The sequence below is a fragment of the Strix aluco genome, chromosome 37 (assembly GCF_031877795.1).
Source record: "Strix aluco isolate bStrAlu1 chromosome 37, bStrAlu1.hap1, whole genome shotgun sequence".
Taxonomy (NCBI): Eukaryota; Metazoa; Chordata; class Aves; order Strigiformes; family Strigidae; genus Strix; species Strix aluco.
In genome coordinates, this window is record NC_133967.1 from 530,593 (window position 1) to 545,819 (window position 15,227).

Genomic DNA, 15,227 nt, shown 5'->3' on the forward strand with positions numbered 1-15,227 from the left:
TGCGGTGCCGGCGTCCCCGCTTGCGTGCCTCTGCCCGGGTGTTGCTGCGGGGATCCCTCGAGTCGTGAGGTAACGGGAATAAATTTACTCTTTGCATTTCATCCGTGGTTCTGTGGTTGTTCCTGTGTCCTGCTTGTGCCGACTCACACAGGTTTCTGATGGGAATGTCAGTCTGAATGTAACACCCCCATCCTACCCGTAGAGAAACCTCAAACTCAAGGACGCAGTTTGATGCAAGATTTAAGAGAAATTCACAAAATCACCGTAGATGTCCATCCTGTGGTACCTACCCCCTACACGCTATTGTCTCCAATATCTAGAAATAGCGTGTGTTTTGCAGTGCTAGACTTAAAAGGTGCTTTCTTTTGCATCCCTCTGGAAGAGGAAAGCCTGAAGATCTTCACCTTTGACTGGGAAATTCCCATGCTGTTAGGAAAGTACAACTCTGCTGGACTGTGCTGCCCCAGGGATTCAAGAATAACCCGACTGAACCCTTTTGGGAAATGTACTTCCAAGAACAAAGCAGGATTAGTTCGGGTGCTACAGTATTGTCTAATAATTGTGTTTATGTGCCTTTATGCACTCAGTGTACATGGAGATGTGGCTTATGTGTGGGTGAACAAACTGTGGAAAAGGTGAGACTTAGCAAGATGGATTTAAGTTCACTAGATAGTGTCAAAGGGGGAAACTGTAGCCCATACAAATGTTTACCGCCGATCACTGGCTCTACTGTGTAAGCCTGACACTTTGTGGCTCTATTGTGTAAGCCTGATATGATCTAGGCCTCAATCTAGGCCTCGCCAAGGACTTCACCACTGAGGAGAAGCTAAGAGCCTGATAAGAGGGGCACATCCCCCCCAGAAGAAAGCCCAAGGCTGGATGATTGCCCAAGAAGCATGAAGTCAACAAAAATAAGGGGTAAAGGGGAGAGGCAAAGGCGGTGGGGGGAGATCCAGACCACCAACTCGATTCAAGAATGAAAACACTTACACTCCCACCCCTGTAAGAAGCATGTGAGAGACGACTTGTCAAAACAGGCCTGCGAGAAATACAGACTGAGAAAAACAGCCTGAGAAAGAGATAAAGGATAGCAGGGGGAGTGGGGACCCTCCGAGCTGAGGAATGTCTCAAACACTCACAAGTAACGAAAATCTAGTCGCGGGGTGGATGGTGTGGAGGTCGAAGCTGATAAGGTTGCCCCGAGAACGCAGGATGTGGCTGGAGCGGGGGGGCCCGGTGGGGACAAAACGGTTCTGCTCTGGTGGACCTGGTCAAATTTCAAGGGCCGTCTGTCCGCTGAATGACCTTTGCTTCATTATCCACAAAATGCGTATTAAAGTTAACACCCTGAATATGCTAACAAAGACTAACATGATCATGCTAATTACATCATCCCACGAAACACCTGACCCCTTCCCACCCATACAAGACATAGGTATGTGGGTTGACCTGGGGGATGGACCCAAGGAAAGGGGGTATAAATCGAGGGGGGGGCAAAAGGAGGTGGGGCGCTGGAGAGTGCAGTGAAGCGAAGAAGATGGATCCCTCCTGGAACCCTCATGGGTGGGATCGATGCAGGAGCCCAGACCGGTGATCTGTATCCCTCTATTCCCCCCACCTCCCGCCTTTCCTTTTCCTCCTTTCCCTTCACTACCATTAAGCAATGCCAGGCACACTGTATTCCTTGCCAAAACTCATTATATACTCAGCCAATTACCCCGTATCCAATTAGTACCTTGTGGGAAGTTAATAAATGTTTGGACTTTGAGACTTGTCTCGCCGTTGTCCGCTCCGGTGGGGATTTACGAATCTGAGTCACTTGTCTCCCTTGTCTGAGCAGGACGTGACAGAGCAGGGGTGCTAATTTCCACAGCAAGCCCCGCTAAATTAATCGACAGCAGATGGAATGGTAACTACAGCCCAAGGAGTGTAAACTTAGATAGGTTCTTACTACTCATATAACAAGATAAATAGGCTGTAGTTCCGTTGGGCAGCGTACCAGCACTGGGGGATCACCCCCTAGCACCCATCCCGGCGCAACAATGAAATAAACTGATCTCTCATCTCTGTGTGTGCGATTGGCTTTTGCAGAGCAGGTAACGATCCCTGTTTGAGGGACAACAGGCCCTCCTGCTCCCAGCAGACTTGCAGCAGCCTGGGCCCTGCAGGAGCTGCCAGCCCCTGCCTGTACCCTGCCTGTAGGGAAGAAGTGGGCAAGGAGATGGAGGTGCAAGTGCACAGGTACCAACAGCCCTGTGTGTGTGTGTGTGTGCATGTGTGTGTGTGTCCCCTTCTGACTCGTGCTCCTCTTTCGTCCCTCCACCTCCTCAAGCGTTACTTCTCCCTCAACTCTACCCTTCCTTCATCCTTGCTCTTCCTCCATTCCTCCCCCTTCTTTGCCCTGGACCAGCGTCCCAACATGCTCACCACTTTCACCCCCCAAAATTCCCCTCGCCGCCTGGGAGGTCTGGGCATGAGTATGGCGCAGGTCGTGATGGGGCAGGGTTGGGCTGTTGGCTGCTCCCACCCGCTGGGGGTGAAGCCAGGAATGGGAAAGAATAGGAAAATTGAGAAAACCTGTGAGCAGAGGTAAAAATAGTTTCACAGGAGGAGGCAGGAGGAGGCCATCACTCACCCCCAACATGGGGAGATGGATGCCCAACCAGTTCCTGACTAAAATTTGGCCAACCCCCACCTGCATACCCCTTCCTCTCCATTTTATTGCTAAGGACAACACTAAAAAGGTAAATTCCCCCCTGAGGACTCACCATTGTGAAGGGCTTCCTCATGTCTCCTGAGGTGAGACCTCTTCTGGAAGCTCTTCCCACACTGTAGGCAGATGTACGGCCTCTCTCCCATGTGGATGAGCTGGTGGACAAGGAGGATCGAGCTAAAGGAGAAGCGCTTCCCACATGTGGTGCAGAGAAAGTGCTTCTCCTTGGTGTGTGTCCTCTGGTGACACAGGAGGTTTCCTCTCTGCGTGAAGCTCTTCCCACAATCCAGGCACTTGTAGGGCTTCTCTCCTCTGTGGCTCCATCGGTGACGGCTCAGGTTGCTCTCCCAGCCAAAGACCTTCCCACAGTCATTACACTTGTACTCCTCCTTCCCTCTGGAGATACTCTGTGGTTCAGGTGCATCTTCTTGAGTGTCTCCAGCACACATCCCTTTGAAAGAGCATTTCGGGGGTGTTCTTGGTGCATGGCTCCCTTGCGTATCATCTGGCTGCTGTTGGCCATCGTGCTCCACGTCCACCGTGGGGCTCTGGGGCTCCTCTTCGGGCCCTTGCAGCATCCCCCTCTGCTCTTCCCTGGGCTGGCACTGCTCCTCCTTCTGCTTGTCTGTCCCAGCCCCTGTGGGGAGACCAAAGGGGCTCAGTTGGTGGCTCTTAAGGGACATGAAGAGCAGCCACCTACTCCATGTCTCTGCCTGCTTGGCTCCCTCCCCTTCTCCTCCTTCTAACTCCCCCCATGGCCTTGCCCATTAGCGCCGAGGAAAAAAAAAAAACTAAAGGCTGGGGGGGATCCACACAAGACGGGAGGGGGGTGGGGGGAGTGGCTGTGTAACTCAGGCAACAGACAGACTCCATCGGGGAAGGAAGAAAGAACAGCAATCGAATTTGAACACCCCCACCCCAACCAATGTACCAATGCGACAGAGCAGGACAGTGAGAAATACAACCACATCTTCAAAACACCTTCCCCCCCATCCCTTCTTCCCGGGCTCAGCTTTGCTCCACATTTCTCTCCCTCCTCCCCCCACTGGTGCAGGGGGCAGGGATTGGGGTTGGGGTCAGTCCATCACCCGTTGTCTCTGCCGCTCCTTCCTCCTCAGGGGGAGGACTCCTCACACTCCTCCCCTGCTCCGGCGTGGGCTCCCTCCCACGGGAGACAGTCCTCCACCATCTTCCTCCCATGTGGGTCCCTCTCAGGGGCTCTGGGGGGGCATCTGCTCCCCTGTGGGTCTCCATGGGTGCAGGGCAGTCTCTGCTCCAACGCACCGTCCACCTCCTGCCGTCCTTCCTCACCCTCGTTGTTTGCCACGGTATTTCCCTTCGATGTTCTCCTTTTTAAATACCTTATCCCAGGGGCGTGGCCGCCCGTCACGAATTGGCTCGGCCTTGGCCAGGGGCGGGTCCGACTTGGAGCCCGGGCAGCTTTGAGCATCTTCTCCCAGGAGCCCCCCCTGTAGCCCCCTCCCCCGCTCCCAACCCCTCCACACACAAACCAGCATAACAGGGTGCAGCCGGGTGGGTGCTGAGCCCCGGGCAGGGGGTGCTGAGCAGCCGAGAGGCGGCAGCAGGTACCTGCCTGTACCCTGCCTGTACCCTGCCTGCGGGACCGGCAAGGAGGGGACACCCAGGAGTGCTGCGGGTTATGGGGGGCGGCTGGACGTGGATTCTCCATCCCTCAGGGACACCCCTGCAGGGAAGGGGGGGGCTGTGCATCTCCATCTCTGGCCCTCTCGGAGGGTGGGGGGAGTTTTGGGGGGCGCTGTGAAAGTGGGGACCAAGCGTGGGCGCTGGTCAAGTGTGAAGAAGGCGGAGGAGTGGGGGAGGAGTAAGGCTGGAAGAGGGGGAGGGATGGAGGAGGAGCAGGACCAGGAGGAGGAGGGATGAAGGTCGAGCAGAAGGAGGAGGGATGGAGGAGGAGGAGCCGGTAAATAAACAGGAAAAGGATGAAGGAGGAGAGGGAGGGATGGTGGAGGAGCAGTAGGGGTAAGGATGAAGAAGGGGGAGGGAAGGAGGAGGAGCAGGACCACCAAGAGGGCACACACACACATTCGGCCCTAATTAAGCCGGGGAGGGGAATAGACCGCGACTGCCAACTCAGTTGAAGACCAAGAAGCCGCGTCCCCCCTCACCTTTGAGTTGGGCCACAAGAATTACAAGACACTCTACGCTGACATCTCGACGAGGCGCGTTGTTAACCAGTGAGGGACAAAGCGATAAGAAACCGGCCCCGGTCACTACAGTCCCGGTGTCTCCGTGTGGGCTGAAGTGTAGAAATCCAGGGAAGTTCTTTGGGGCGGGGCGCTGGCCGGGGGGAATTACCACCAGCCCCCAGCTCTGCGCCCACACGGGATAAATCAATCCCTCTGCTCGGGGGGTGTGTTGGCGTCTGGCACCGGGGGTGAACGACCCCGCTTGTGGGACAACAGTTCTGGGGACCCAGACGGGACCGCGCTGACAGCCTTGTCCAGTTCATCTTTTGGTGTACAAAAAGGTGCATTAGGAAACTCCTTTTGGGTACCAAAATGGGAGCTACTACTTCCCAGGAGACACCTCTCTGCTCTCCTCTAGGAGGCATCCTGAGAAATGGGAATAAAGTAGGAGGCGATTAATGAGTTAAATAAATTACGAAATTAACTCAGAGATTCCTCTCTATGCCAGAATGGCCTTTGCCATTGCTCGGTCGAGAGTTACGTTGCAAGTTAAATGCACAATTAACCTTCTCTGAAGACTCTGCTCAGTTCCATATTCCTCCAGAGAACGCACAGAGAGCCCAGCTATGCTGGTTACCGGGGAAGAATCCTGCAAAAGAAGAGACTATTCCAGACAAATTATTAAATGCGGTAATAGCCATAGTGTGGCCATCAGGAACGCCGGGACGAGCCAAGAATGTGACTCTGGAAAAGATGGAGCTAAAAGCAGGAGCCCAGCTGGTAAGGAAGAAACACAATGCCAGCGACCTGGAAGCTCGGAAAGGACTAGAGCCTATAATAAACCCTTTTTGGAAGGTGGACAGTGAAGGGAATGTCAATCAGAGTTCAATGCTCCAATGCTACTGGTGAGAAAACCTCACTCTCCTGAACACAGGTTGGTACAGGGTTGAAGGGGAGTGAATGTGAGAACTCCAGACGTGCACCCTGTGGTCCCGAATCCGTATCCCCTCCTCGCCTCGGTCCCGGACAGTAATACTGGTTTTACAGGGCTGCATTTGAAAGATGCTTTCTTCCGTATACCGGTGGTCGAGCAGAGCCAGACTGTTTCTGCTTTGGACTGGGAAAACCCGACCACCGGGCGGAAGATGCAGCTCTCTTGGACGGCCCCTCCCCACGGATTCAAAACCAGCCCCACGCTCTTTGGTACCAGAATGAGAACAGTGGCGCAGAGAGTACAAAACCATAATATTGTTGCAATCTGTGGACAATTTACTAATTGATCTGATCGCTCTGAGGAGGGTTTAGAGGCCACACGCAGTTTCCTCAGTTTTTCTGGCATTGCTGGCAGCGGTTGGGCATCTCCCCGGGGTGGATCCGCTGGTGCAAGATGAGTGTTTGCTTCTGAGCAAAGGATTCCCCACAGTCAGAGCAGGAAGAAGGTTTCTCTCCAGTGTGGGTCCTCCGATACGTGGAAAGGCTCGAGCTGTGGCTGAAGCACTCCCCACACTCCAGGCACTTGTACGGTCTCTCTCCCTTATGGACCCTGTGGTGGGAGATGAGGCTGGAGAAGCCCTTGAAGGTCTTCCCGCAATCTGGGCACTTGTAGGGTCGTTCTCCCGTGTGATTTCTTTGGTGACGTCTCATGCTGTTACTCTAGCGGAAGATCTTCCCACACTCGGGGCATTTAGAGTTCCCCCGCTTGGTGCGGGCCATCAGCTTGCTCGTGGCTGCATGGGTGTTCTTCACGCCATCCCCTTGTCCCGTCGGTGTCTGCTCCTCCTTGCTCTCCAACTTCTCCTCCAGCACCAGGGGTGCTTGTCCTGGCTCCAGCTGGGTGCTCGGTGCCTGCAGGAGAAAGAGAAATCCATTGCACTAAGCCATCCCCACCCACAGCTCCACCAGGGCCTGGGACATCTCAGGTTAAACCCCCCAAGGCCTCACCATTGTGAAGGGCTTCCTGATGCCTCCAGAGGTGATAGCTCTGCTGGAAGGTGTGAGGGTGGAGTTTGTGTCTGGGTGTGCACAAGTGTGTACAGAAATGGGGGATGTAAGTGCACAGGTGCCCATGGCGGGTGTGTGTGTGTGTGTGCACGCGTGTGTGTGTGCATGTGCGTGTGTGTGTGTGTCCACTCTTCATTCTTCACCTCCACTTCCATCCCTCCCGCTCCTCCATTCTGAACCCTACTCCACCACATGTCCCCCACTCCACACCAGCATCTACCCTTGGTCCCCATTTTCAACCCCCTAAAATTCCCCCACGAGGGCCAGGGATGGAGATGGGGCAGGTCGGGATGGGGAAGATTTGGACTGTTGGCTGCTCCCACCCACTGTGGGTGAACCCAGGAAGGGGAAAGGTGAGTAAACCCATGAGTGGAGGTAAGAGCAATTTAACAGGAGGTGTCAGGAGGAGGCCATCACTCATCCCCAGCCATGGGAAGATGGATGCCCAGCCAGTACATGACTGAATTCTGGCCCAATCAGCCCCCAAACGCCCTCCTCTCCATTTTATAACTGAGTGCTACATGATATGGGGTTAAGCCCCCCTAAGGTCTCACCACGGTGGACAGCCCTCTGATGCCTCCTGAGGCCATAATTCTGCCGGAAAGTCATCTCGCACTGTGAGCAGGCATACGGTCTCTCTCCCGTGTGGATGCGTCGGTGTTTGATGAGATAAGAGCGCCGGGAGAAGCGTTTCCCACAGGTGGTGCAGAGATACGGCTTCTCCTCCGTGTGTGTTGTCTGGTGACGCAGGAGGTACCAGCTCAGCGTGAAGCTCCTCCCGCAATCCTGGCACTTGTAGGGCTTCTCTCCCGTGTGGATCCGTCGGTGATTGGTCAGGACGTCACTGCGTGTGAAGACCTTCCCACAGTCCTCACACTTGTACTCCTCTCTGGAGCTACTCCGTGGTTGGGTTGTGGCTTCTTGTAGGTCTTCACCATGCGTCCCTGTGAAAGAGCATTTTTGGAGTTCTCTGGGTACTTTAATCCCTCGCATATCATCTGGCACCACAGAGCAGGGGCCTGACACTCCCAGACCCACTCCTGCAGATGACCCCAGACCTTCTCACATCAGTCCCCCCAGGAACCAGCACCGGGAGCAGAAAGAGTTCAGACATTGAATAACAAAGACAGGACCAACGGCGATGGCCAATGCACAGAAGAACCCCCTTGTATTGCAGTGCCAGCCCCTTTTACAGCCTTTTCTTGTGTGTCCCCCCCTTTTCTGCCCCGGCCCCCCTTCCCCTGCTCATCGCCTCCTCCGTACGCACAGTCCCCCCTCCAGTGTTGCATCCTCAGCAGCTGCAAATCTTGTGGTAGAGCTTCCACCTTCTACTGGTCACAAATAGACCCTGTTTGCGCCATCAGAGAAGTTTCCTTCTGGTTAATGTCTTTGATAACTCTAATTGGATGGGTTTAATGTCCTTGATGGCACCTGAGCCCCACATAGACCCTCTCTTGCTCGGCTCCTTCCTCCTCAGGGGGAGGACTCTTCACACTCCTCCCTTGCTCCGGCTGGGCTCCCTCCCATGGGAGACAGTCCTCAACGGTCTTCCTCCCATGTGGGTCCCTTCTAGGGGCTCTTGAGGGGGGGCATCTGCTCCCCCATGGGACTCCATGTGTGCAGGGCAGTGTCTGCTCCGGTGCACCTCCCCCCTACTGCCGTCCTTCCTCACCCTCGCTGTTTGCAGAGGTATTTCCCTCCCCCCTCCTCCCCCCCCTTACAGCTTCCCCTTTTTAAATACCTTGTCCCAGTGGTGAGGCCACCCTTGCTAATTGGCTCGGCCTTGGCCAGGGACGGGTCCAACTTGGAGCCCGGGGAGCTCTCAGCAGTTTCTCCCAGGAGCTCCCCCTGTAACCCCCTCCCCTCTCCCAACCACTCCACACAAAAACCAGCACAACAGGGTGCAGCCAGGTGGGTGCTGAGCCCCAGGCAGGGGGTGCTGAGTGCCCCGAGAGATGGCAGCAGGTACCCTGCCTGTACCCTGCATATGGTTTACAAGTATGTAAGGAGATGGGAGTACAAGGGTACGGGTGCCCATGGCTGTGTGTGTGTGTGTGTGTGTGTGTGTGTGTGTGTGTCCTCTTCCTACCTGTGCTCTTCTTTCATCCCTCCCCCTCATCCATCCTTACAACTCCTTCACGCCTGTACCTCCTCCTCCTTCTCGTACTCCTCCTTCCCTCCTCCTTCTTCACCCTGGACCAGCACCCACCATTGGTCCCTAATTTTACCCCCCCCAAAACTCTCCCCACTCCCTGGGCGGGGATGGAGATGGGGCAGGTCGGGATGGGGCAGGGTTGGGCTGTTGGCTGCTCCCCACCCGCCGTGGGTGAACCCAGGAAGGGGAAAAGAAGAAGATAAATTGAGAAAACCTGTGGGTGGAAGTAAAAATAGTTCAAGAGGTCGGCAGAGGAGTCAGGAGGAGGCCATCATTCACCCCTACCCTCAGGGAGATGGATGCCCAGACAGTTTCTGACTAAAATCTGGCCAACTCCACCCCCAAACCCCCTCCTTTCAATTTTATTGCTCAGCACATCAAAGAGGGTGATACAGACCCTCCCGAGGACTCACCATAATGGAGTGTTTCCTGATGCTTTCTCAGTTGGTCACTCTGCTGGAAGGCCATCCCACAGTGCAAACAGAGGTACGGTCTCTCTTCCATGTGGATGCGTTGGTGGGAAATGAGGTTTGAGCTATTGGAGAAGCATCTCCCGCAAGTGTTACAGACATAGGGCTTCTCCTCCATGTGTGTCCTCTGGTGACGTAGGAGGTGCCCACTTTCCTTGAAGCTCTTCCCACAATCCAGGCACTTGAAGGGCTTCTCTCCAGTGTGGGTCCGTCGGTGATGGTACAGGCTGCTATTCCAGCCGAAGACCTTCCCACAGTGCTCACACTTGTACTCCTTCTCTCTGGAGCTACTCCATGGTTGGGTTGTGTCTTCCTGAGGGTCTTCAGCACACGTCCCGTTCAAAGAGCTTTTTTGGGGTTCCCTTGGTGCGTGGCTCCCTTGCATATCATCTGGCTGCCGTTGGCCATCATACTCCACATCCACCGTGGGGCTCTGGGGCTCCTGTTCGGAGCAGCCCCCTTGCAGCATCCCCCTCTGCTCTTCCCTGGGCTGGCACTGCTCCTCCTTCTGCTTGTCTGTCCCAGCCCCTGTGGGGAGACCAAAGGGGCTCAGCTGGAGGCTCTTAAGGGATATGAAGAGCAGCCACCTACTCCAGCAGCTCCCACCCAGACCAGTACCACCCAGTACGGTGCTGCCAGCTGCTGGAGCCCTTCTACAGTTGGTGAGTGTGTAAAGGCACAGGGGCCCTGTTTGTGTGTGTGTCTGTGACTGTGTGTGTCTGTGTATGTGTATGTGTGTGTCTGTGTGCATGGGTGTGCACATGAAGGTGTGAGGGTTGTGTTTGTGTGTGGGTGTGCTCAAGTGTGTACAGAAATGGGGGATGTAAGTGCACAGGTGCCCATGGCTCTGTGTGTGTGCACGCGCGTGCACGTCTGTGTGTTCGTCCACTCCACATTCTTGAGCTCCACTTCCATCCCTTCCCCTCCTCCATTCTTATCCTACTCCATCCCCCCTCCCCCCTTCCACACCAGCACCCACCATTGGTCCCCATTTTCTTCCCCCAAAAATTGTCCCCACTCCCTGGGAGGGCCAGGGATAGAGATGGGGCAGGATGGGATGGGGCAGGGTTGGGCTGCTGGTTGCTCCCACCCACTGGCGGTGAACCCGGGAAGGGAAGGAAAAAGAAAAGTAAGAAACCCTGTGGGTGGAGGTAAAAATAGTTTGTCAGGAGGAGGGTGTAGGAGGCCATCACTCACCCCCCCACCCATGGGAAAATGGATGCCCAGCCAGTTAACAGTCAAGATCTGGCCAAGAACTGCCCCCAAAGACCACCCACTCCATTTTATGGATGAGCACGATGTGATAGAGGGTTAAGCCCCTCCGAGGACTCACCAGGATGGACGGCCCTCTGATGCCTTCTGAGGCAATAACCCTCCCTGAATGTCTTCCCACAGTGGGAGCAGATATATGGTCTTTCTCCTGTGTGGATGCGTTGGTGGACAAGGAGTTTTGAGCTAAAGGAGAAACGTTTCCCACAGGTGGTGCAGAGATATGGCTTCTCCTCTGTGTGTGTCCTCTGGTGACTCAGGAGGTACCCGCTCATCGTAAAGCTCTTCCCGCAATCCTGGCACTTGAAGGGCTTCTCTCCCGTGTGGATCTGTTGGTGACGTCTCAGGCATCTCCCCCAGGGGAAGACCTTCCCACAGTGCTCACACTTGTGTTTCTTCTCTCTGGATTTACGTCGGGGTTGGGATGTGGATTCTTCAAGTTCTTCACCATGCGTCCCTGTGAAAGAGCATTTTTGGAGTTCTCTGGGTACTTTAATCCCTCGCATATCATCTGGCACCACAGAGCAGGGGCCTGACACCCCCAGACCCACTCCTGCAGATGACCCCAAACCCGCTCACATCAGTCCCCCCAGGAGCCAGCACTGGGGCCAGAAAGAGTTCAGACATTGAATATCGAAGACAGGACCAACGGCAATGGCCAACGCACAGAACCCCCTTGTACTGCAGTGCCAGCCCCTTTTACAGCCTTTTCTTGTGTGTCCCCCCCTTTTCTGCCCCTGCCCCCCTTCCCCTGCTCATCGCCTCCTCCGTACGCACAGTCCCCCCTCCAGTGTTGCATCCTCAGCAGCTGCAAATCTCGTGGTAGAGCTTCCACCTTCTACTGGTCACAAATAGACCCTGTTTGTGCCACCAGAGAAGTTTCCTTCTGGTTAATGTCTTTGTTCACGCTACCTGGTCATGTTTAATGTCTCTGCCTGCTCGGCTCCCTCCCTTCCCTTCTCCTCCTTCTCACACCCGGTATGGCCTTGCCCGTTAGCGCCATGTTGTGCTTCGAGCCCCGAGGGCACCTGAGCCCCACCCAAACCCTCCCTCACCCCTTCCTACTGAGGGAGAGGACTGCTCACACTCCTCCCCTGCTGCAGTGTGGGCTCCCTCCCACCGAGACATAGTTCTTCACGATCTTCCTCCCACATGGGTCCCTCCCAGGGGCTCTGGGGGGGCATCTGCTCCCCTGTGGGTCTCCATGGGTGCAGGGCAGTCTCTGGTCGGTGCACCTACCCACTCCTCCTGTTCTTCCTCACCCTCAATGTTGCGGAGGTATTTCCCACACCCCTCCTCCTCCTCCTCCTTCCAGCTCTCCCTTTTTAAATACCTTGTCCCAGTGGTGGGACCACAGTGGTGTGTGTCCTCTGGTGACGCAGGAGGTTTCCTCTCTGCGTGAAGCTCTTTCCACAATCCTGGCACTTGAAGGGCTTCTCTCCTCTGTGGATTCGTTGATGACGGATTAGGTGGCTCTCGCAAGAGAAGACCTTCCCACAGTCATTACACTTGTACTCCTCCTTCCCTCCGGAACTACTCCGTGGTTCGTTTGTGTCTTGAGTGTCTCCAGTACATGTCCCTTTGAAAGAGCATTTTCGGGGTGTTCTTGGTCTGTGGCTCCCTTGCGTATCATCCGGCTGCTGTTGGCCATCGTGCTCCACGTCCACCGTGGGGCTCTGGGGCTCCTCTTCGGGCCCTTGCAGCATCCCCCTCTGCTCTTCCCTGGGCTGGCACTGCTCCTCCTTCTGCTTGTCTGTCCCAGCCCCTGTGGGGAGACCAAAGGGGCTCAGCTGGGGGCTCTTAGGGGACATGAAGAGCAGCCACCTACTCCATGTCTCTGCCTGCTCGGCTCCCTCCCTTCCCTTCTCCTCCTTCTCACACCCCGCATGGCCTTGCCCATTAGCGCCATGTTGTGCTTTCAGCCCCGAGGGCACCTGAGCCCCACCCAGACGCTCCCTTGCCCCTTCCCAACTGGGATGGGGAGGAAAAAATAAAACCAAAGGCCAGGGGGGATCCGGACAATGAAGGGGGGGTGTGACTCCATGCTTATGTGCTTGAGCAACAGACAGACTCCATTGGGGAAGGAAGAAAGAACAGCAATTGAATTTGAACACCCCCACCCCCACCAATGTACCAATGCGACAGAGCAGGACAGTGAGAAATACAACTACATCTTCAAAACACCTTCCCCCCTCCATCCCTTCTTCCCGGGCTCAGCTTTGCTCCCCATTTCTCTCCCTCCTCCCCCCACCAGTGCAGGGGGCAGGGATGGGGGTTGGGGTCAGTCCATCACCCGTTGTCTCTGCTGCTCCTTCCTCCTCAGGGGGAGGACTCCTCACACTCCTCCCCTGCTCCGGCGTGGGCTCCCTCCCACGGGAGACAGTCCTCCACGATCTTCCTCCCACGTGGGTCCCTCCCAGGGGCTCTGGGGGGGCATCTGCTCCCCTGTGGGTCTCCACTGGTGCAGGGCAGTCTCTACTCCGGCGCACCTCACCGCTCCTGACGTCCTTCCTCACCCTCTCTGTTTTCAGAGGTATTTCCCTCCCACTGTCCTCCTCTTTCTCCTCCTCTTCCTCCTCCTCCTCCTCCCAGCTTCCCCTGTTTAAATCCCTTATCTCAGAGCTCGACGCTGTTGCTATTTGACTCGGTCTTGGCCAGGGGCGGGTCCGACATGGAGCCGGGAGAGCTTTGAGCATCTTCTGCCTGGACCCCCCCCATGTAGCCCCCTCCCCCACTACCAAACCCCTCCACACACAAACCAGCACAACAGGATGCAGCTGGGTGGGTGTTGCTGCAGAATAAGGGACTTGCACAACTCTATGAGAGTTATATCAAGCAAAGCCGTTTATTTTTCCAATAGTACGTACTTATGCACTCGCCATAGCTCTTACTTCATAATTAGCAAATAAGCAATTAGACAGCTATCAACCTTATCTCCTATCAGCATCAGACCACTCTAACACGCGCTGTGCAGACCAATCACCTTCTCTTTCATGCGCTGTTCACGCAGCAGTAACTTCTCACAGTTCAGTACTTTTCCACAGCTCAGTGTTGCAGCTGTCCGTTGTTTTTCCCTGCCGCCTTGTCACAACTCAGCAGTTTCTTATCTTTCTTCCAAGGCCTGTTTCTCATCAAAGCCTTGCTGCTTCTCAGCTGCTGCACTGATCTGACAGGCCGATGTTGATTTTCCTCTTTCACACAGGTGGGTGCTGAGCCCCGGGCAGGGGGTGCTGAGCACCCCAACAGGCAGCAGCAGGTGCCCTGCATGTACCCTGCCTGTACGCTGCCGGCAGTGGAGGCAAGGGGGGGACACCCAGGAGTGCTGCGGGTTATGGGGGGCGGCTGGATGTGGATTTTCCATCCCTCAGGGAAATCCCTGCAGGGAAGGGGGGGCCTGTGCATCTCCATCGCTGGCCCTCTCGGGGGGTGGGGGGAGTTTTGGGGGGCACTGTGAAAGTGGGGATCAAGCGTGGGCGCTGGTCAAGTGTGAAGAAGGCGGAGGGATGGGGGAGGAGTAAGGCTGGAAGAGGGGGAGGGAAGGAGGAGGAGCAGGACCATGAGGAGGAGAGATGAAGGACGAGCAGAAGGAGGAGGGATGGAGGAGAGGGAGGGATGGAGGAGGAGCAGGAGGAGTGAGGATGAAGGAGGGGGAGGGATGGAGGAGGAGCAGGACCACCAAGAGGGGACACACACACAATCGGCCGTAATTAAGCCGGGGACGGGAGTAGACCTCGACGGCCGACTCTGTTGAAGACCAAGAAGCCGTGTCCCCCCTCACCTTTGAGTTGGGCCACAAGAATTACAAGACACTCTACGCTGACATCGCGACGAGGCGCGTTGTTAACCAGTGAGGGACAAAGCGATAAGAATCCGGCCCCGGTCACTACAGTCCCGGTGTCTCCGTGTGGGCTGAAGTGTAGAAATCCAGGGAAGTTCTTTGGGGCGGGGCGCCGGCCGGGGGGAATTACCACCAGCCCCCAGCTCTGCGCCCACACGGGATAAATCAATCCCTCTGCTCGGGGGGTGTGTTGGCGTCTGGCACCGGGGGTGAACGACCCCGCTTGTGGGACAACAGTTCTGGGGACCCAGACGGGACCGCGCTGACAGCCTTGCCCAGTTCATCTTTTGGTGTACAAAAAGGTGCATTAGGAAACTCCTTTTGGGTACCAAAGTGGGAGCTACTACTTCCCAGGAGACACCTCTCTGCTCTCCTCTAGGAGGCATCCTGAGAAATGGGAATAAAGTAGGAGGCGATTAACGAGTTTAATAAATTACGAAATTAACTCAGAGATTCCTCTCTATGCCAGAATGGCCTTTGCCATTGCTCGGTCGAGAGTTACGTTGCAAGTTAAATGCACAATTAACCTTCTCTGAAGACTCTGCTCAGTTCCATATTCCTCCAGAGAACGCACGGAGAGCCCAGCTATGCTGGTTACCAGGGAAGAATCCTG

General features: G+C 55.5%; 3 protein-coding genes across 3 annotated transcripts in view; all 3 read right to left on the minus strand.

The window, feature by feature from the left end:
* The window catches only part of LOC141917336 (uncharacterized), a 70,499-nt gene extending 57,955 nt beyond the window's left edge, over nt 1-12,544 (minus strand). Inside the window, exons 1-4 of the mRNA XM_074810448.1 lie at nt 12,110-12,544; nt 10,841-11,233; nt 9,451-10,035; nt 7,437-7,826 (exon numbers count right to left, since the gene is read on the minus strand). Coding sequence (XP_074666549.1) covers nt 7,437-7,826; nt 9,451-10,035; nt 10,841-11,233; nt 12,110-12,482 — 1,741 coding nt within the window. The 5' untranslated portion in view covers nt 12,483-12,544. The remainder of the gene's footprint in view (nt 1-7,436; nt 7,827-9,450; nt 10,036-10,840; nt 11,234-12,109) is intronic.
* The window catches only part of LOC141917331 (uncharacterized), a 50,112-nt gene that overhangs the window by 13,618 nt on the left and 21,267 nt on the right, over nt 1-15,227 (minus strand). The gene's annotated exons all lie outside the window — the stretch shown is intronic.
* LOC141917364 (uncharacterized) lies at nt 1,078-3,396 on the minus strand. The gene is made up of 2 exons (XM_074810517.1): nt 2,769-3,396; nt 1,078-1,310 (listed from the first exon to the last, which is right to left on the minus strand). Exons 1-2 carry the CDS (start codon nt 3,394-3,396, stop codon nt 1,279-1,281), a joined length of 660 nt encoding a protein of 219 aa, XP_074666618.1. The 3' UTR covers nt 1,078-1,278.